The 23073-nt window shown below is 38.0% G+C and overlaps 1 protein-coding gene across 4 annotated transcripts in view; it reads right to left on the minus strand.

Annotated features, from left to right (window-relative positions):
• The window catches only part of LEMD3 (LEM domain containing 3), a 51402-nt gene that overhangs the window by 15248 nt on the left and 13081 nt on the right, over positions 1-23073 (minus strand). For 3 of the 4 annotated variants that reach the window (XR_008974435.1, XR_008974434.1, XM_057425614.1), the window contains exons 2-7: positions 14125-14162; positions 11463-11529; positions 4093-4160; positions 2204-2283; positions 1967-2115; positions 659-760 (exon numbers count right to left, since the gene is read on the minus strand). Coding sequence is in view for 2 of the 4 variants with exons in the window: in XM_057425614.1 (XP_057281597.1) it covers positions 659-760; positions 1967-2115; positions 2204-2283; positions 4093-4160; positions 11463-11529; positions 14125-14162 (504 nt within the window). In the remaining 2 variants the exon portion in view is untranslated. The remainder of the gene's footprint in view (positions 1-658; positions 761-1966; positions 2116-2203; positions 2284-4092; positions 4161-11462; positions 11530-14124; positions 14163-23073) is intronic. The other variant, XM_057425615.1, reaches the window with a different exon arrangement.

Here is a 23073-nt window from a genome sequence, read left to right on the forward strand (position 1 = left end):
AAACAGGAAAACAGCTCCAATTTGTCTACCATCTCTATATTTATGATGATTGCTATAGGTGAAAGTAATAGGACAATTTAAGTAACAATGCAGCCCAAAACAGAAAGAAAACCCTACAGACACGAACAACTGAAAACACTGTGGCTCCAAGCAGAAAGGCAGAATTTCAGAACTCAGTTATGCAGTCTATTTTAGAAAAGTAATTTCTGCTCAAAGTGACCGATTAAAAAGCTATTTTTTTCTCTGAAAAGCCATTAAGGATGAATTTAAAGCTAACACACGCTTTAGGACTGGATATTTTAGCCAAAAGACAGCTGAAAAAGATTTTAAAAAAAGCAACACATCACCATGCTTCTAGTCATTGCATTTTTATTTGGTTTTAATGGTAAGATAAAATACAACCAAGTCAATAGGTATTTATTATAGCCAAACTGGACACAAATTACAATTGTTATACCAAAAGCTTTGATTAGGTTTAAAGGATGATTAAAGAAAAAAAAAAAGAGAGAAACTAAAACATGAACCACACATTTGACCAAGAAATCTAACAGCATGATAACCAACAACAGGAAGCAACCGCAACTGAATTAATGGCAGTACTTTGAAAGATTATACAGAGCTGATACAGATATATCAGATGTGACTTAAAAAGCCATACCTATTATTTTCACCACCATATCATACATCTGCCTCGTTTCTTCTTCTTCTTTTGCCCAGCGGTATTTCATGTAGTGCAGGACTCCCCAGACCACTGCTACACCTGCATTAAGATGTATAATACTCTTTAAATGGTACTAGAATATTTGTTATTTAACAATCTACACTACATTCAGGATCTCTTAATTAAAAAAGCCTCGACACACATATACACCAATTACAGTTACGCAGTTTGTTTTGTATACCAGTGATCACAAGGCAACGTTAACTGGTATATCAAAAGAGACTGAGGGACACCATTTCAGGCCAACATCAGTGTCAACGACAACACATTTAACTTTCATGCTATGCTTCATTTTTTAAAAGGTGCTTCAAATTAACCTCCATTACAGATAAGAAAGTTGAGATAGGCAGCAATTGCTCGGCATGACTGATGAGACCAGTGGTTGACTTGGATACAGAGTTTCATCTCCACATCCCAGTTCAACCCTCATATTGACTATTATCAGAAAGACAGCAATCTGGGTCAGTTTGCCTCTGATTCTTTTAGTTCATCAAAAGGCTACTGAAGGAGGTTTCAGGTTTTCTTCTCATAAGCATGAGACTGTTAAGATACAGGGATAAACAATTTATTAGATATGCAATAGGTGTATGAGATGAACTCTGCATCTTCAGTATTTCTAACCAGCCACATGGAAAGAAGTGAAGAGCCTGCACTCAGCGGTATCATGTTTATGCTGCACAGCTTTCGCTATGGTTAGGAATTAAATAAACTTGAAAGAATTTGAATCATAACTATCAAAACCTAAATTATTCAGTTTTACTGAAGGAGTAAACACATTTTTACAACATAGTTTTAGACACAAGAAGTTGTGGTGACACAATCATGTTGGGTATTCAACTTCTCCTAACACTATAAAAATTATCTTTTCTGCAGTTGTTTCTAAAATTCCTGGAATGATAGTGAAATATCCTCAAAATTAAGGCTATCATGTCTTTTTACTGAGCATTTTGCTTTTTCAGATCAATTTAACCTGCAACTTTTGAAACTCACAAGGTATTGCTTTGGCAGGAAAAAGATAGTTCCCAAAGCATGAATATATCCAGTTGACAGCAGCAGCAGATGATAGCAATCAATGTGAAAACACAGTGGTGCGACAGAAGCACAAACTGCACTATAACCAAGGTGCTGACAGAACTCCAAGATCTGTGGTTGAATAAAATCTTTTAAACATGCTGTTTAATTTTCTCTGTGCACTTACATAAACCCAAGTTAAAACAGAAAGAAATTATTTTTTTACTAACTTACCCAAAAGCAGTATGGACAATCTGTGAGTTACGTTCACAAACGCTCGTCGAAAACGACACCTGAAAGACATCTTTGGACTAGTGGATTCCAAGTACTTCACATCTGTCACATTAGTTACATCCCTCCCATTAGGGTCATTGCTGAGACACCTAGGCCAAAATATGCAGTATTTATAAAAAAGCATACATTCAGTATTAAGTGAAGAAGAAATTAAGTTAAGAAATAAAGACCACTTACTTTATGCCAACATCTTCCCCGCTATTCAAGATCCACTGTAATGCTGTGTTAAGTACACTTTCATATTCTGGATCTAAATTCTGTCAGAAGACAAGTAAGAGTAACTTAATAAATAACCAGAAAGTTATTATGCCACAATAAAATTCAGATACTACACAGATGAGTAGCCAAAACTATATGGTTTTGTTCTCGATTCTTCAGACTTTGCGTAAGCGTTCGCCACACAAACTGAATCTACCTAACGCTATGAGTGGTTATCAGACTTGCTAGCATTCCTCAAATTAAGGACTATTAGAAAACTCAAGCCACATTCACTGTTTATTATTAACAATTCTGACCTGCAGCAAGAAAAAATATTCAGCCACTAGGCGGTGCTCATTGAAAGTCTACTTTACTATTAAAACTTAAGCTAGCTATAAACCCAGCTGAAAATGGGTCCTGTAAAAGCAGTTCAGGTTTTTTTGTTTGCTTATTTTAAGAAGCTTGAGGAAAACACAATTCAGCTGCTACTTTGCAAATAGACCAACGCTTTGTAGCTCAAGAACTGATATAACTATATATAAATGGACTTTTCTAAATTAGTGGGTGCCAACTATCATAGGAGAACATTCACTGCTGAGCTACAGCTGTCTCCACAGTTTGCCTTGCATGCTCTTTTGCAGACAAAGAAAAGCAAAAATGGAAGTTACTACTGTACTTGAAATTATAACTCTCCAAGAGGATTTATCTCCATTTTCCCTTTGAACCTCACAGTGTTAACTGCCCTAGAATTAAATAAGCACTTAAAAAAAAAATATCAGTAACTGTTTACCATTTTACTCTCAAAATGACAAATTTTCATGTGAAATTTGATCTTATCAGAGCTAAAACTGTTGTTATAAAAACTATCATGCTTTCAGCACAATAGATAGGTATGTGACAGACCATCAGTTATCTGGCATCAACTTAGTATCTTCCAATCAATCCTCCCGATGCACTGGTTTTAACAGATATCAAGTATCATTGCCAAACCCTAAGCCAGCGTTAACAGCTGCTTCAGGATGTTCTAAACACCACCCCTTTTTGTCTGCTATGTATACATTTGCCAAAATGTAAAAGTTCTATATATTTTTACATTAAAAGTCACGTCAACTTATTCTTCCCCCCTGCCCCATGCAATCAATGAAATGTTACACTCTCAGCCTTTTAAAAGCTTCAAGTAGTTTTCCACTGAAGGGTACACCAATGCGGGTTAAAATAAACTTTACAGCTGTCAAGACAAGGCAAGAGTCATGTTTTATTTGGGGAGTGAGACAGGGGAATGACAGCAGAGAGTGGGATTTCATAATTCTGCACACCTATCAAATTAACAAAAAGGCCTTTTTTGACCATTTCTATTTAAAGCATCAATGAATGGTGTCTCCATACAGCTGCTGCCTGTCAGGCCCACTGCACACATCCATGCACCTGCTTCTCCTCCCAAAGAAAGGAAGAGTGTATCCTTTCTACTCAGTCCCAAAACATAACATACTGATTTCTGAAGAAGCTTCTAGAAATCTGAATTTCATAAACTTATTATTTTCATGCTGGTCAACACCCTACATCAATCCAAATTACGCCCTCATGTTTTAACTAAAGGGGAAAAAGACTGCACACTATTGAAGCACTGCTGTCTACATTTCCGTTGCAATTAAAGAGTTTCTTTCACCTTTCCTGTCTCCCAAAACCTTGCTGCATCCCCAAATAAAAACTGTAAGTGTTAAAGACATAATCCCAAACATTTCCAAATAACACTCAATATTAAGTCAAACTTCAGTCAATACGTTAGCGATGAAAGCAGGCCTTACAAACTGAAAAACTTACACGATTCTTATATGCTATCGATGAAAAGAAATGCCTCATTCACTTACTTTTAAATATTCAGCTGCCTCCTGGATAGTAAGATTTCTTTGAACAGAGCTGCCACATTCATGTTCCCCTGGTAAAAAGAAATTTTTGTTTACTTTGATCTACTTATTACTGCATTATATAAAATAACATCACCTAAATACAAGCTTACAGTTAGTCTACACAAGCAGCAGTAGCTCAGTAATTCCCAAAAGTTCCACTACAAATATGGAAAAAATCCTTGGACAGATTTCACCTTCAAAAAGTTAAAAAACTTGGGGACTGGTACAGCTAATTATATGTACAAATCACCTCAATACAACATCATGTACTGCTCAGAAAGTATAATTTAGTATTTACACTGAAGTAGAACAAAAGGCAGTATGAAGAACTAACAAAAGGATGCTACCATAAAACAGTTGCTGCACCCCAACTCAACTTCTTCCAAACAATTTCCATTTACTCTGAAACATGCATTATCTTTTACACAGACCAAGTTAGTCCCAGTTGCAATATACTCTAGTAGTATTCCAGTCACTAGGAAGTTACTACATTTCAGACTGGTCCAAGTTATCACAAGAACTCACCATCATCCTGAACATGCACAAAGTCCCAACATGGCCTGAAACTGGTGTTTTTACCATCCTCCTAATTATTTTGGAAAATATGCAGAAGTAGTCAGGAAATAAAGTATTTCCAAATGTACAAAAATGTACAGTCAGCCCTCACAGCCATGTGCCATCTTCCTGATTTTCTTTGCTAAACCGAAGGCACCCGATTCATGCAAAAAATATGCAGTGACAATCCATGATTTTACTGTGCCAATAAAATAGGAAACAACAAATCCAGTCTTTTACTGACTCAGGCTTATGCCTGCCTCACCTTCCCAAATCTATGCTAAAACTATTATTCCCAAAGCCATAGTAAGGCTAGGAAAGTTTAAGATACTCATATATATACAAAATATAAATCTTTGTTTATACTCTTAAGGTATTTAAAAATCGAAATTACTTCACACTGGAATACCCTTTAAATGGAGCAATTTCATGTATTAATTCCCTACACAAACAAGAACACTTGACAATCTGCACAATCAGGAAACACTAGCAAGTTATGGAGAAGCATCTTCATGTCTCATTCACACTAGTGCGATCCATAGAAATAAGTGCTTCTATGAAGGAAAAGTCCTTTTTAGACTGCTAGTTCTTCTTAGACTACTAAAAGTCCTTTTTAGACTGCTTTTACTTCAACGCATTTGTACTTGAACACATTTAAGTGAATTTGCCCTTGCAAGCACATCATAACAGGGATGCTCTTCTCTTACTTCTGGGTTATAGAGAAATAGGAGCACTGTTTTTAAGAGTGCTCATATGCTATTTGGCCTAGAACCAAGCCTGTGTGCATGCCCCTATTTTCAATCAAGCACTGAGCAGAAAAGACACTACTTTAAAAGTTGTTTCGCTTGATAACTCAAATGCAACATTTTAGACTTTCAAAGTGCCAGAGTCTGTCTAAGGGCACAACTGGTGAAAATTGATACCACCTTATCAAGAAAAAAAAACAAAAAAAAACAAAAAAAAAACAAAAAAAAAAACACAAAAACCCCACTCTGAATTTAGAAGTCAGTACCAGAACTGGAGATAAGGCCTATTCCTGTACGTAATTTAGGCAGAAACTCTTTTTGTGCAGCATAAACTCTACAACCTGGAAATGTACATCTGTAATCATCAGCGATTTCATGTTTCAAGATTAGCACACTTGGGATAACTACATATAATACTCATACAGTCTCTGCTGAAAACATACTAGCTTAAATCTAGAACTGATGGAATAATTACAATGAAGCCAAAATACATCTCTGTAGAACCCATAGGTACAATCTCAATCAGGTATTAAGTCCTATGACATAAGCAGGTCTGATAAGTATTCATCCATTTAAGCTGGGGTTTTGGGGTTATTTTTTCTTGTTCAATAAGATCTGAAGTCTTCTTGGGGTCCTTCTAATACAGAAAAAGCATGTCAGTCATAACTTCACTCAATAAAAGAGCTTATGAGAGCAGAGGGGTGAGGCCTTCTGCTTAGAGGCTTTTATTTGTTTGGAAATCCCATTTATGAAATAAATAAGAATAGAAAGGATGAGGTCAATACACAGAAAACAGACAAAAACCCACATAAGCAGAAGGCCAGACTGTAAAAAATTAATTCTTAAAATCAAGTTCCAGGATTCAGTTTGGATGTTCTTTTGAGAACATAGTATTACTATTACCTCTTACAAGAGTACAAAAGCTTCCCGAGATGGGGGACTACTGGATTACTTCAGTAGTTTTAAATTCTAATCTCATTTGCCTTCTTCCAGGAATTACATTTATGCAGTATGCAGCACGTAGCCAACACACTGACTTCACAGCTTTTGGTCTCATCCTCAAAACTCAGCAGACAGCTTCCTCACACTCCTGCTTCTGAATCTCTTTCTTCAGACTGTACTCCCCCTGAACAAATTCAACAGTTACAAACTCTTTTGCTGCCTAGGCTTCGACAATGTTCAAGTTCAAATTACACTCATGAAATGCTGGGGGGGGGGGGGGGGGTTAGAAGGCGTGGGAACAAAAATCACTTTTATCTTGCCTCCCACTCTTCAAACCAGTAAGCTAATCAGAGTTACAGAGTTTCAGTCCTGTACAAAAAGCAGTTGGAGATACAGTTTCTCATTCCAACCCATCTATTGCTGAGAACCATTTAACAGTTTTCTTCTGAGAAACTCATGAATTTGAAAGCCTGCAGAAAATCAGGCAATTCACAAGTTAGATAGCCTTCTGGTTTACTGCAAACACGGGATATTCCTATATGCCATTTCAGTTGCCGATTTAGCTAATAGTTCTGCAAATGAAGGCTTACTTTGAATAACTTTGGCGCAATCATTAACCACTTGGCCTGGAAACCCTCTTTCCATAGTCTGAGCCAAAAATGTTTCTCAGCTGTTCCATTTGAGGCCCTATATCCAGGAATAAAACTGAAGCAGAGGCAAAAATCTTTACACAGGTCTGCTTGCAAGATAGGTCTGTCTTTATAAAAAAACACCCCTCTTTTAAAATGTCCCATTGCGGGCTTGTAGAAAGGATGGCTCTTTGTGCTCGAACTTTTCTTGTGCAGAGATGACTTCAAGTAGAATCAGAAAGCCATTCTACTTGCCTTTATAGGGAGGTGAGAAGTAAAACATCTCAGCAAGGACCACAGAATTAATTTTTAGCTTATATTAGGGTACTTGTGCAAGCCACATTAAGAAGTCGAGATCTTCTCCTAGAAACACTAACAAAAACAAACTAAAGGCTTAGTTCTAAAGAAATATTTAAGTCTGTTCTCACAATTGCTTTCAATACAGAAAATAAGTCAGATCTGCTTTTCCATGCAGACTACAGTAACTGACTTATTTGGGCATTTAGCTTAACTGGATCGGCTGCAGCTCATAAACAAACAAATATTCAGAATTTTAAAGTATTTGCTTTACAATGTAAATAATCCTCTCATTTGGTACCAGAACCAAAACCCAGTGGAAAGCTAATACTTTACAGAACACCTGGATTTAACACAGATCTCTAGCCTATAGCTTGATGTAATACAATCAACAAATACAAAAAGCAAACCGTGTAGAAAATATTTGTTTAGCAGGTCTCATGCTTACAGGCTACTTGCAGCAGGACACTAAAGCGGGTATCTGAAGAAAAGCAGGAGCAGAACAAGTGTTGTTAGAGTAAGTAAGGCTGTCTGATCTCCCAAAGGCAAATCAACAGTTCAATAACACTGCAGAAAACCAGAACTTCCTAAACAGTCTTTAAATCACTGGTTGGCAATAGCATAATATCAGTTACCTGAAGAACTAAAGATTAAGGAGAGTGACAGAACAGAGAGCCTGTGACAGCAATGAGATACAGTAGCTGACACCTGAAATTAATATTAGCAATAGTTAAGTGTTTTGCCAAGATTTTCTTCCAGCCATGGATTTACCAGTCAGCCTTATTACATATGGAAATCTAATTCACTTTTGCTTCTCAAGGACCCGTGCTGCTCATTAGCTCACAAGGAAGCAATCTGAAACTGATAGATAATCCTCTGAGGAGAATGCCAAGCAAAAGAAACATCTAACTAAATAAAAATTCCTCATGTAGAAGAAAGTAGAGTCATACCCATGGGTAGGTGGATGCTTCTTGTGGATAAAGTGGTTCGGTTTATTCATTTTGCAAGCCTGACTGAAAGACTGAAAATGGATGTGATCTATTGAAGTCTCTCCATGAAAGCCAAACACATCTACTAATTAACATATGCCTGAATGAAGTCTAATTTAAATAAAGCACATATTTTGGTTTAGGAGAAAGTGTAAGAGACTGAAATATATACTGCCTATAAAAGGTTGCTGCTTTGAAGAAAGGCTAAACCATTAGCCAAGAACACACGAATACAAACCAGCTGAGAACTGGAGAAGCAGATACTGTGTCTCCCTCCAGTTTCTCGTGATGTAGGCATTATTCATCACACGTTTGGCAGACTAGTAATTCTGAGAACAGTGATGCATTAAAGGCAATTTATTTTTTTATAGGATAATTAAATAATTTTACATCATATCAGAGCACCACAGTACAGAATAGGCATCTACAGTTGGAACACAGTATATTAAGTCAAATAAAATCAGCAAACTGTTACCCCAACTTCCTTCAAACAACTGTCTGTAGTTTACCTTCTAAAATGAAAGCCCCATCACTTGCTCTCCAATTGAATTTGAAAAGGCAAGAAACTAGCTCAGTAGAATCATAGAATAGTTAGGGTTGGAAAGGACCTTAGGATCATCTGGTTCCAATCCCTCTGCCATGGGCAGGGACACCTCACACTAAACCATGTCACCCAAGGCTCTGTCCAACCCGGACTTGAACACCACCAGGCACGGAGCATTCACAACTTCCTTGGGCAACCCATTCCAGTGCCTCACCACCCTTACAGTAATGAACTTCTTCCTTATATCCAACATAACTTCCCCTGTTTAATTTTAACCCGTTACCCCTTAAACAGGGGAAGCTTAGATTGGATAATATAAAAATAAAAATATAAGTCTAATAAAACAGAGGGCTAGAAACCAAATTCTGAAGGGACCATCTACATGGTAGTCAAGATGTTGAATAAGGCTTAACAGAACAGACTACTGCAAGTTTTCAGCCTGTGTTTTTAGTATTAATAGTTGTAACATGAACAAATGATTCATAGCCAAGTATGAAATGAGAGAAACTTTTCCAAGTATGTGACAGACCTGAAAAGCACTGCTTTTAGTAAAACTATATTCCTTTACTTCTCTCTCTTTTGAAGTGGTGCACTGTGTACCAAGATCAACACTTCTAAACCCTCCATCTCTCTGGCAGCTTTCTCTATTATACGGCTTTTAAACAACTTCTAGATATTTTGACAGATCTACATCAATATGGTATTCAAAAAATGGATGGCAGACTTCTTCCTCTCATACCTTAAGAAACTTGGAATTGAGGATAATTCATCTGTACTTAAACAGAAGTCAAGTCATTCTTCAGATTGTATGAAAGCTACTCTGCTGAGCAACCAGGTAATCCTGCAACACAGCTTTGGTTTGGGGGATCATCTAACCAGAAAGGATAGATATTTTTTGAAATTAAGTACTGAAAATTCTCCTGGCCAGGAATCAACTAATAGAGACTAAGGCACCTATTGAGACCTGGGGAAGAAAGCTATCATCTTGGCGCATACTAATTCCTCTCATAAGGCAGACAGATAAACGTTTTTATAAGTGTACATGCATGTAAGTAAACCCCAGCTAAATAAGTAAACTTTTCTTTCATAGGCGTAGAACCGTTTTAGCAAGGCAAGTATGTTGTTTACTGTATGGCCACTGGAGGGAACCGCAAGCTGTTAGATTCTTCTTTACAAAAGAGGGAGAGAAGTAGCATAACCAAGTACTACTACAAGTCAGTGCTCTACTGCACACAACTGTGGGTCTGGTAAGACATTCTTACACACTTCAGGTTGGCTACCCCATATGAAAAAAATTCCTTTTAGCCCCAGTGATTTATTGCACAGAACTATCTACTACCTTCTTTTAAGTATGAAATAGTTTGAAACTGGTAAAAATACATCAAGATGCAATCAACCCACAAAAGGATCAACGCTGCAAGAAATTTACAGTCAGAAAGCAACTAAATGAAGACTATTATTCTGCATGCACTCACGTTAAACATTCTTTCACTATTTTGGGTTAAAGAGTAATGTAAATGAGAAGAAACTAATGAGTTCTGTTCAAACATCTATTTTATTCACTGCAGGCACTGTAAATGCTCTGGAAATACAAAGCTTCTGCAGGAAGATTACTCTTGCAATTCAAAGTTATTACAGAGCAGTTCAAATCGCTCACAGATTTCCCATAGCCCTGACATACATTGTCAGTCTTGTATCTGACACAGAGCTGCTTCCACATTTTTTCATGCTTGAGAAGTGTCTGTAGCACCTGATAATAGTGAAAAAGTCTTCTTGGTGAAACTTGCTATTACAAAACAAATAAATGGCACAAAAACCAGTAAGGCTTAAAAAAAAAAACAACAAAGAATCCTGAACCACTGCCTCTGAAATGCATTATATATTAAATAAGCAAGGATGATAAATAAATGGCTTAATAGTCATGAAACAGATCCTGCTGTAACTGACACTCACCAGATTCCAAAGTTATAAACAGTCTTAACTTTAGCATTTACTGATTGTGATGTGCAAGTAAATACGTAGTTTAAGGTTGTGTTCATTATGACTCCAGGCAAAAGCAGTTTTTTACTTTGAATATACAATAATTAATAGTAATCCTAAACACCATCTCTGCCACATTACTATGCACAGCACTCTTCATTACTACATAATTAGTATGGTTAAGTTGGACTATTTTGTCTGACAAGGCTATCTTGTTTAACCACTGATGTTCCTGGTATTAGTAACCATCTTCTGATTGTTATGAAGTTATTTTGGGTTTCAGACAAGTTTTCCACCATAGTGAAATAACTACCTTTAAAAGAAATACATTTTTTTTCCACATACAGCTTATTTAAACTTTTTAATAAAAATCAGATTAATAAAGTGTTAAGACATTAGATCAAAACCCACACAGAATCACAATATTCAAACAGCCTATTCCATTAACTAAAAAACATTTCAACAAAAGGCACTACACTGATGAAAAGACAGTGTAAATGAACCAGAAATGGGATTTCTAGTCTCCCAAAAAGGAACTCTAAATGATTATCAGGGCCTCAGCATATACCAGTTGTTGCAACTCACTACCTAAGCAAAGACCATAGCTGTTGCCACAACACTCTCAGCCACAGTATTTTTAAAGTGTTACCTGCTACTTGTGCCAATTTATCATGAAGTGCATATAAGCTGTTCATCATGAGACTTATTTCGTCTGCCTAGAATTAGAAAAACAAACAAAAAAATGGTTTTACACATACAGGTGGAAAGCTTCAGTGTTTCACGCAATAGATTTTGAATCAAAGTATTCACAATATTGGTTTTTCAGATCTTGACTGAAACTAGACTGTAGCCAGGACTTCAATGGATCTGCAAGTTAAAACTGATAGCTCACAAGGTTATTTTTTTTTATGCTACCAAGAGAACTATGCAATGACCCAAACCAAATTTTGTGAAATTTGTGGGTGGTGTTTTTGCTTCATAGAATCATAGAATAGTTAGGGTTGGAAAGGACTTTAAGATCATCAAGTTCCAACCCCCCTGCCGTGGGCTTACGCTAATTCATATCACCCAAGGCCTCGTCCAACCTGGTCTTGAACACTGCCAGGGATGGAGCATTCACAACCTCCCTGGGCAACCCATTCCAGTGCCTCACCACCCTAACAGGAAAGAATTTCCTTCTTATATCCAATCTAAACTTCCCCTGTTTAAGTTTTAACCCATTACCCCTTGTCCTATCACTACAGTCTCTAATGAAGAGTCCCTCCCCAGCATCCCTATAGGCCCCCTTCAGATACTGGAAGGCTGCTCTGAGGTCTCCACGCAGCCTTCTCTTCTCCAGGCTGAACCCTACTATGTAAAACTAAAACAATTTTACTCTTAATAGATGTGCAGTGGCACTTCTTACAAGCCATGCCGAAGGACCATCTGGTCATATTCCCCCATTAAATTTACAGGAAAGTAACATTTTTGTTGTCTACCTTCAACAACAAAAAACCCACCCTCAAAAATAAAACCAGAAAGCTGGGGGCTATACAATCTTGTCAATACTTCCTGTGTATGCCACTAGTGTACAAAGGCCTGATTTCCAAAACAAGCATGAATACAAGAGGTCATAATTTTTACTTACAAGGAAGTTAAGCTTATCAAGATACTGAGCAATTTCCTTTAAATTTATCCAGAAACATCTTATATTAGAAGGAATTATTCAAAATACGAAGATGAGGAACATGCAATTACATACATCAAGTATTAACAGCTACTAAACATGGCTTTGTTTTTTTTAAGTTGGCTGTGACTCCTGAAGCAGTGTCAAATGGCTAAGACTAGAGCCTTTATTCTGAAAAGATGCAAGGAAAGCGATTTTCTAGTTTGTATATCTGCTGGTTATAGTCACATTGAAAAAAAAACCTAAATATATTTTAATTCCCTGATGCACCTGCACTGTCAATTTGAATGCTGCCATTTTTTTTCAATAATAAAACTGCTACCAAAGAGCAAAACACATCTTTCGTTGATTAAACATTTGACAAATTAATTTCCATAGATGATATCGGCAATTAAAAGTATCACCTCTCCCTATTCTGCTCCTACAAAACTATCATCAAGATTAAACTGATACAGTTGGTACTCCCTGGGAAACTAACCAAATTTAGTAACTCATTTCCTGGCTGGAAAATACTGTGCATGGCAGAAGAGGAAAATCAGTCCTCTGCCACATGCACACGGTGCCAGCAATACTCCAAGTTCCATTTATTGCCAGTAGGTACGCCCCTGACTTCACCAAGAGCTACACTGAGACAGATATGTGCAACATTTGCGTGACCAAGTTCTTTTTTCATAAATTCATGGTCAGACCATAAAGGAAGGAACTGAACCGTACAACTTTTGCAGCTAACAGCCAAGCATGGAGTAGGATCACTACGGAACAGTACACAAGAAACACATAAGAAAGTAACACGCAAAGCAGGTTCTCAAGGTGTTAAGTTCAGTGAGCAAGACATACTCCCTCTGGGCTACTAAAGTAATTTTGAAAGAATCTTCAGAATTTACCCTACAAAATTCAATTTGTTCCAAAGACTGCAAACATCTTCCACCCAAGAAACTAGCCAAGGCTACTTACTTAAAATATGCAATTATTCACTTTTGGAGCACTCAATCCCAGACAAAAGACACCCACACTATTATCCTGCAATACTTTCTTATGTATGCCTAGCAAAAAGGTTTACAAACCAGGCAGAAAGACTAAAGGCCAGAAGAGACAGACACCAAAACGCGTGCTGCAAAACTAAGAATACTACAGATAAGTTCAATGGTGACATCTCAAAATGGCTATCCTAATATTCCAGTTGCAAGAGCAAATACAGGTACAAGTACCAGAACAGAATCAAAAAGACAAACTTTTTAACCTATTTTCTGAAGGCTAACCCTTGCTCTTCTATGGTTGTAAGCATACTGGAGTTTCAAGTCAATCATCTCTTACCAGCTGTCCTTTCAAAGTTAAAAAGCCAAATGGTAACAGTAAAAGAAAAACTGATAAATTTACTCTTAAACTTTCAACACAAATTTTCCTTACAGCTCTACAACACAAATTATGTTCTTAGCAGATAATGCAAACAGCATGCCACGGCCAAGTTTTGTAATCCTGGCTACATTGCTCAAGATGAAAAACCAAGAAGTTAAAACATTAGTCACAAGAAGGGCATTCATCTCATGCAGAACATTCTGAAACTGCATCCTTTGAAACAGGTACCTATTCTTTATAGACAATCATTTGACAGACTAAAATCTCAATATGAAGTAGGTTTACTTACTTTTATTTTTTGTAGTTCTTCACTGAGGGGATTCTTGACTGTCAAAAAAAGAGAAAAAGTTTAATTAGTTTTAGAGTCTGAAGATACTAAAAGGTATACCAACACTGTAATCTTTAGATAAACTAGTCCAGGAAAAGTCAAAAACTAGAAAGCTATTAACCTTTGACTTAACTCCACATTTGATAATGTGCTATACTAGCACTCGAGTTAAACCAGAATCCTGTATGTCTGCAAATTTCACAGCTATTTCCATGCAAAAAAAAACCCATGCTTGCCATTTGCCAAACTCTTGCTTTAATGACTAAATTGCCCTGAAATTGTTATTTAAAAGTTTGCTTTTTTAAGATAGATACTAAAATGTAAAACCTACTTTTTTATTAAGGAATAATCCATACAACACAGCTGTACAACTCAGCAGCATTTTCTGTTTTGACCAGAGTAACAGATGACACACTGAGAACTCACAAAGTGCAGTGTGACTAAATGACCATCAACTCCTTTCTAAATAAAAGTTTCCACAGCTCCTCAAAATCGTAAGTTTATCTATTATTTTCCTCTTGCTATAAAAATATCTTGTCCAAGGAAGAGAAACTGAAATCAGACAAGTAATTTCTGCTATGCTTCCACTGGTCCCGACTGACCAGCTGGTAACTGAAAAGCTACCAAGGCAGGAAGGATTACCATTAAAATATTTACAGAATGGTTTGTGTTGGAAGTGACCTTACAGATCATCCAGTTTCAACTCCCTGCCAAAGGCAGGGCCACCCTCCACCAAAGCAGGTTGCTCAAAGCCCCGTCCAACCTGGCCTTGAACACTGCCAGGGATGGAGCAGCCACAGCTTCTGTGAGCAATCTGTGCCAGTGCCTCACCACCCTCATAATAATTTTTTTTCTCTAATGTCTTATCTAAATCTCCCCTCTTTCAGTTTAAAGCCATTCCCTCTTGCCCTGTCGCTACAAGCCTTTGTAAAAAGTCCCTCTCCAGATTTCTTGTAGGCGCCTTCCGGGACTAGAAGGCTCCTGTACAGTCTCCCCTGAGCCTTCTCTTCTCCAGGTGGAAGAAGCCCAACTCTCTTAGCCTACCTTTAATAGAAGAGGTGCTCCAGCTCTCTGATCATCTTTGTTTGGTCCTGTGGACTCAAGCAAGTCCACATCCCTGTTGTGCTGGGAGCCCCAGCATATTGCCTTGCCTTTCTAAGCCACAAACTTGTTTCACCACAGTTTGACCTTATGGATGAGCAGTGCTATGTGCTATTCAAACAGAAAATGAAGCTTCTAACTGACCACAGTTCGCCACAAAAATAAAAAATAAAGTATCCTGAGAAACCTGACACAAAATTAAAGATCTGGGTTATAAGTGCCATCATATTTATGTTGAAAACATACAAAAAACATACGAAAATCAAAACTGAGTGGTTTTCAGAAACATCAGAATACTTGATTCAAATATCAGATTAATTAAAACTGATAGAAGCAGATGATGTTCAAGCACTCTTGGAAACAAAGCCCTCCACCGCTTCATGATTTCATTTTATAAATGCAAATTCTCAGACACTCGCTACTAGATTATCAAGATACCAGCCTTACAAATCTTCTGTTTATTTAATTCATTAACTCAACAGAACATTCCCAGCACACTAAACTTTTAATCTAAATAGCCTAAAATAGGATTAGAGAAACACAGCCAAGGCTCTAGATGACTGCCAACCTCCCAGTTTGATCCCTAGTTATCCAGACAGGATAATTATGTAATTATGGGCTCTTCCCAAGGTCAGTCTTATTCAGCATATATGAAATCTTGATTATATGGTTTTAGATTGGAGCGGGCCTGCAAGGGAGGGACATGAGTCAGAACATTGTGCAGATTTTAGTACAACTGACAAACACCTATTTTAGCACGAGGAAAGCCATGGAACAAACAAAAATGCCTGCATGCACCCATGCCTGCAAAGATGCAAACCACAAACTGTCAGCTGCAGCTCTATACATGCTAGGTCAGTACAGAAATTAAGTGAATGCAATGACATTGTTATGCTCGGACTTTCTCAGCACCCTCCTCCAAAATTATCTAACACAAAAAATTAACTACCCTTGTAATTCATTACTTTAACTCGCACCATCGTATTTCCATTAAATCCCTCTGAAGTTAGTGATTTTATGGCAAGTTAACCTGCAAGATATATTTTTATAAGATGTTAACATTAGTGCCTGATGTCTTAAGAGGCAAGTATGGTAAATTCAACTGCAGCAATTTATCAGCTACATATATGCAATTAAGAACTATTAATCAATCTGCACCTGTTTACCACATAACCTTGATTAACTTGAGTTAATAAGGCCACTCCTTAACTACTTCAGTAATTCCTCTCTTCTGAATCCACCCCTCTTTCTTTTTTTCCAGGATCTAAGCTCTCCCCAAATCCTCCCACATTCTCCAGCCACAGATGTAAGGTTTTCACCTACTCCAGCATTTTAAGGTATTTCAATATATTAACTCAACATTGATTCAAAAGGTTTGTTGACAGTTCTTAAGATACATAGGTTTAGTTTTAAAAGTAACAATTTATTGTTCTACCAAGCTAAGCATTAATTTACTAACTACTTACTAATAGAAGAGGTCCTGATGTGAACATATACTTCCAAGGCTCCTCCTCAAAAAGGGTTCAAGACCTTCACCATACAGCAGCAATTACCAGCCTTGAAAGCAGTCTACTTAACAAGCTTACGTTTTTATGAGCAAAGAAAAAACGCTCATCTACTTATACTACAAAGCTAAAAACTACAGAGATGATTTTTAAAAACCAGGAATCTCCTGACTGTTGTCCCAGGGAGTCTTCTCTCCAGGTTAGCCAACCAACTAACATCCACTGCCCTCAAAAAAAGGAGGGATGCAACAAACTACCTGGACATGGCAATCTCAAATCCATTAGAACTCCCAAAAAGCAGCAATATGGAGAGAAGCATGGCAGCTTTACCTTGAATGAATACTAGCTGCAGAATATATATATATATAAAAAAAAAGCAGTATTTTCATGAAAGAAAACCCTCAAAAACTTGACAAAGGGAACCATACCAACTCCCTCAAAACACTGCAAGAGCTGAACATTCGGCTTGAAAGTTTGATATACTGGAAAAAGAGTTTTAATCCTGGCAACGTGTTAATAAGAGGATTCTTTGGGCAGACATAGAAGGAAACAAGAAGCAAACACACTAAAGGACATCATCTTCATATGAAACTTGATTTCAGAACAGGAAGGGATATGTTATTTAAATTCCATTTTTAAGGAGTGATCTTATTTAAATGCTAGCTAGTCAGGAGCAAGACAATAAGATTACCAAAAAGTCTGCAAGAGAAATCAAAGCAGCATACAAATACTGTTCTGGTTGACTGAAAAGACTACTAACGACCCTTAGAAGTAACTAATTTACATGTATTACTGTTGGGACAAGCTTTATATGACGATTTACAGACTACTAGAACTCCTTGAGATGGCAGAACTGGGCAGTCTCAAATAACAGAAAGTCACCATTACAAAGCTAAGGGTCACAGCACAGCTCCAAAGCATTCCAGCCAAAGCTGTCAATGCAAATGCACATACCAAGCCATCTCACAGAGATGCTCAATTTTAGGAATACAAATGCAGTCAGTGTCGATATATAAGGTTAATTTTTGCTAGGATACCAAAGCTTTCATCTTTAAAATAACAATAAAACCACTCATCACCACCACCCCACGTTTTCCTCCCTAAGACATTAGTAACAACTGCAGACAGAAACAGTATTTACAAGGACTTTGTTTTATTCAGCAAGAAAAACAGGGAGCATAAACTGGGATTTCTCTTTTTCAAAGCATAGTTTAACAGACATGAAGTTGATGCCTAATTGCAGACATTCATGAACACACAAGTCAGCTTTCATAGTCTTAATGGCACAAGTTCTAAAGACTGACATTGCTTCACAAGCAGTCATACCTAGAAAAAAAACATGCACAAATAAAACTACCTTTGATTAGGACATAACCTAGAACCATATTACTAACATGGTAATATAACATAACCAAAATAAAGGATTCTGTTACCTATTGGTCACCAAATTACAATGCCACTAAGTAGCTAATCCTTCGACTACAGCTATCACCTAGATGCTCTGGTTTCAGTAGTCAACACACTTCAAAAGAGAGTATAAAAACTGAAGTCACACCAGGACAAACCAAGGATTCAACTAGACCAAAATCATGCCTTCAGCAGCAGCAAGAAGCTTTACTCTTCATAAAGACACCTGTCCCTAAGTGGAGGAAATCAACAGAACAGTGACAAAAATGAGTGTCAAAGGATAAGAATATAAAGTATATGCTGGTACTTCAGCAGAATATTCTTCCAGTCATAAGAAAAAAGGTGCACCTTGGCAGGTTCCCGAGACAGAAAGAAGTAACTAGCTTTTTTGCTTCTTTTCCAACATATCAACTCCAAGGTATTTTTCCTTACCAATCTGTCTAGTCCCACATTAACCCCAAGCAAGGTTTTAGCCTCAGCAACGCTGTCACAAAATGTTCCACAACTTAAATATGCACGTGTGAAAAACCCGTTTCTCTGCTTACTCTGAACTTGCCACTTGTTAACTTCAGAAACACCTTCTTGCATTAGAGGAGACAGTGAGTAATCAGATCCTGTTCACCTTCTTTGTAACACTCGTGACTTTACTTCTTTCCCCAATCTTTCCCTGGTCTTCACTCTTCCACACTCAAGAGCCCTATTCCTCCTCACTACAAAAGCCATGCTATGCTTTTCATCTACTACTCTTGGAACCTTTCTGCAGCTCTGCTACATCTTTTCCAAGGTTGGGGAACAGAGTTGGACAGTATTCAAAATAAAGGAGCACCATGGATTATTAGTACAATACTGATATTCTCAAACATATCCTCTCAAATATGCTTTATTCTCAAATCCCTTCCTAAAAATTAGAAAATCCTACCATTATGTTCCCTTTTTGACCACTACTGAATATTAAGCTAACATTTTTAACAGAATAACTGTAATGCCATCATCCATTTCTGAAGGTACAGATAATTTGATACTATAAAGAAAAAAAGCAACTTTCTAGTGCAACTTTAAGGAGCTGTAAAGCCACAGCTGCAGGAACAAGAATGATCCCAATTAACCTGCAAGCACAGAATTTCTTATGTGATGATACCAAAAGTGCCAAATACGATCCACACAAGAATCCAAAAACTGGAACACACACTTCCAAGCTAGCAACTTCTGCAGATGCAAGAACACTCCTCTCTGCAAACAGAAAAGTACTTTTCTCCCCACCCACCATGTCACAAGCAAACTAATCCCAAACTACAGCAGTAGTTTCTCCAAGATTCGTCCTGTAAAGGTGCGTTCAGTAAGTGGATAACAATGTTTTCCATTAGAACTTTTCCTTCATAAAGAAAACCCCAAACCCACAAATTCAAATATCAGCTGGATAATGAGGAAGCAACAATACTGGAAACACTACTATCTGAAAGAGGCCTTTAGCTGGGCCTTTTGGAAACAAGTTCTCACTTTCACAGATCAATTAGTTGATGTTGAAAGTACTTGGATTGTAACTTTTTGCTGGTAAGTTTGGGGGTAAGTATCAATTCCACACAGTGACACTGTGTGTGCGTCAAGGACAATTCTAACCCAAGTCTCTCAAAGCTCCTAAACCTTAAAATGTCAGGAAAAGAACACACACACAAACAAGTTAATACAGGAAATACATGATTCCAGAGCACCATCTTTCAAACTGCTTAAAATAATCCTGCCTCTATTTTCCTCTCTGCAATTACTCAGCACTCGAGACAAATAAGCAGTTTTGCATGACCTTCAATTCCAGATTGCACTAATTCAGGTAAAAACCACTCTGAATCAGCAGGCTAGATCTCTGTGCTTTGGTATTAAGACACAAAGTTATATGTCAAGCTGAGCAATTCCTTCACTACAGATCATCTCTGTGTGCTTCAGAAAAAGTTTTTATATTTCTAAATTGGGACACCATTATAGTTTGAATAGTCCTTGGCAATTCCGAACAGAAGCACCATCTGCCACAAGGATTAAAGAAATCTAAAAACAGCTGAAGCTCTCCTTAACATCAAGTCAGTTTTTCAACTGCCTCAGCTTAGAGCACTTTTATCGATATTTCCCCCAATGTAATCTGAAATCATTCTCGTTTTGAATAGGTGGTAAGGGTTGATGCTATAACCAAGCTATGTCATCACTTTTATTTTTCTTTACAAAACCCTCCTCTAGAAGTATTAGAACTATCATATTTGTGATGGACATTTCAGACATTTTCTAATAGTCTTGAAAGTAGCACAGAATCACCGAATCAGCTAGGCTGGAAAAGACCATTAAGTTCATGAAGTCCAACCATTATCCCAGGACTGCCAAGGCCACCACTAAACCATACTACTGAGTGTTTGAACACTTCCAGGGATGGTGATTCCACCAGCTCTCCGGACAGCTTGTTCCAATACCTGACCACCTTCTCTGTGAATAAACTTTTCCTAATATTCAAATTAAAGCTCCACTGGTGCAGCTTTGAGGTTATCACCTTTTGTCCTATCACTTGCTACTGTGGGGGAGGAGACCAGCCCCACCTCACTACAACTTCCTTTCAGGTAGTTGTAGAGCACGATAAGGCCTTCCCTGAGCTTTCTCTTCTCCAGACTAAACTACCCCAGGTCCCTCAGCCATTCCTCGTAACACTTATGCCCAGAGCCTTCACCAGCTTTGTTGCTCTTCTCTGGACCCAGCTCCAGCACCTTAATGTCCCTCTTGCAGTGAGGGGCCCAGAACTGAACACAGTATTTGAGGTGCAGCCTCACCAGTGCCCAGTACATGTCCCTGGCCCTGCTGGCCGCACTCTTGCTGATACAGGCCAGGATGCCATTGGCCTTCTTAGCTGCCTGGGCACAAGCTGGCTCATATTCAGCAGCCATCAATCACCACCCCCGGCACAGAGGTCAGGCTGACAGGCCTGTAGCTTCCTAGAGGCTACAGGAAGTCTTCCTTCCTGCCCTTTTTGTACAGGGACATCACACTGGCCATGCTCCAGTCCTCTGCGACCTGCCTACTAAACCAGGGCTGCTGACAGATGATGGAGAGTGGCTTAGCAAGCTCCTCTGCCAGCTCTTTCAGCACTCTCGGGTGTAACCAGTCTGCCCCATAGACTTGTATACATCTAGACTGGAGCAGGAGGTCGCTAACCATTTCTTCCTGAATTATGGGGACTTCAATCAGCTCCCCATCTGCCATCCAACTCGGGGTACTGAGTACCCTGAGGATGGCTGGTGTGAGTATTAAAGACTGAGGCAAAGGCAGCATTAAGTGTTTCAGCCTTTTCCTCATCCTCAGTGACTACATTTCCCCTAGTATCCAGCAGAGGATGGAGGTTCTCTTCAGCCCTCTTTTTATTGCTAACATATATGCAAAAGTACTTGTCATTATCTTTTATGGCAGTGGCCAGATTTAGTTCCATCTGTGCCTTTGCTACTCTTTCTCTCTACATACCCAACAACATCTTTGTGCTTTTCATGGGGTGAAGTAGACTTCATTATCTTAGGTAAAAGGGTGGGAAACACCAGAACTTGTCTCTGGAGTTGTCCACTGCTTCTTAAAAAATCCCTCTCCAGATTGTAGCTGCATCACCCTTTCTAGAAATGTTCAAATCTACTCCTGCCTATTTAAATACGGGTTAGAATAGACCTGAATGTTGAAAAATTCTCTGAAGAGTCATGTCAATTTGATCCATATTTAAGAAAAGAAACCCATTTTCAGGAGAGCTTCTCATCAGATTATTAAATTTCACTGGATTAAAAATACTAGTTTTGTTCTAGTGACTGTATTGAATGACTGAAAACATAGAAATTGTAACTTTTGTGCTTAAAGATTATGGAAAAATATTTTAATCTGTGTAGTAGTACCTGTAGATACCCAGTACTGCAAAACTGAAACAGAATAGTTGGCTGTAAGTCAGTTCTTAAGAACATCACCTTTTTTTAAGCAAAAGGCCTTATAAAATAAATCCAGAACTGGAACAGTTGCCAAGAGAGAGCTGACTTTTGAGGACATTTTCACTATATTATTGCTCCATGAATACTGCTGCAGGCTAAAGAATCCATTTCAGAGCCGATACATCAGACAAACACCTGCAAATATTAACAAGCAGACTGCCTTTCCTTTTGTCTGGTCTCCTGTTTTGTAAGTATCACCATCAATCACAAAGACTTGGGGATTAAAAAACAGAACAAAAGAAAACAAGCACAATCTACAGAGCTATGGTACAGATACTGCTTGTTTCAAAAGGAAGAACGCGCAACCTGCCCACATGTATGAAAAAAAAAGCATGGAAGTGTACTTTCTCTACTAAAAGGCCCTGTGAATGTAGCCCCTGTGGAAGGAACTGTATGCAGCAGATGAAGAAACGAACAAACAAGAACGAATGCAGAAGGAACAGAACAAGGTTCAGAACACCACTATCAGCAAGAAAATAATACTGCATTTTAATTTTCCAGTTCCACAGACAGATACAAAACTTGGGCAGAAAGGATTCAGGCAGTGTTTCATATGCCTGACTTGGGCATGGGGTGCCATCAGAAGTAGTAAGTGACAGTCACCAAACACTCCAGATTGAATCTGGGGTGAAGACCAACTCCTTGGTGGGTGTAGCAGTGAAGCATACTCAGTACAAGAGCACATTAAGCTACTAGATAACTTATACACTATCATTTTTCATGATCTGTGGAAAGCTGAAATAAGTTTTACAACTAAGCATCCTATTCTCCACTTTAATTTCTACCAGTGTAAAAAAATGTTTTATAGCAACAGAATTTGCACACACACTTTTACATTATATTACAAAACATACTATACTTCCATGAAGAAACAGCTGTCTGTGTTATATTAGGAAAAATGGCTCAGA

Source organism: Pezoporus wallicus, unplaced genomic scaffold, assembly GCF_028554395.1.
Source record: "Pezoporus wallicus isolate ANWC-B61680 ecotype Strahan unplaced genomic scaffold, APGP_CSIRO_Pwel_v1 contig_4722, whole genome shotgun sequence".
Taxonomy (NCBI): Eukaryota; Metazoa; Chordata; class Aves; order Psittaciformes; family Psittacidae; genus Pezoporus; species Pezoporus wallicus.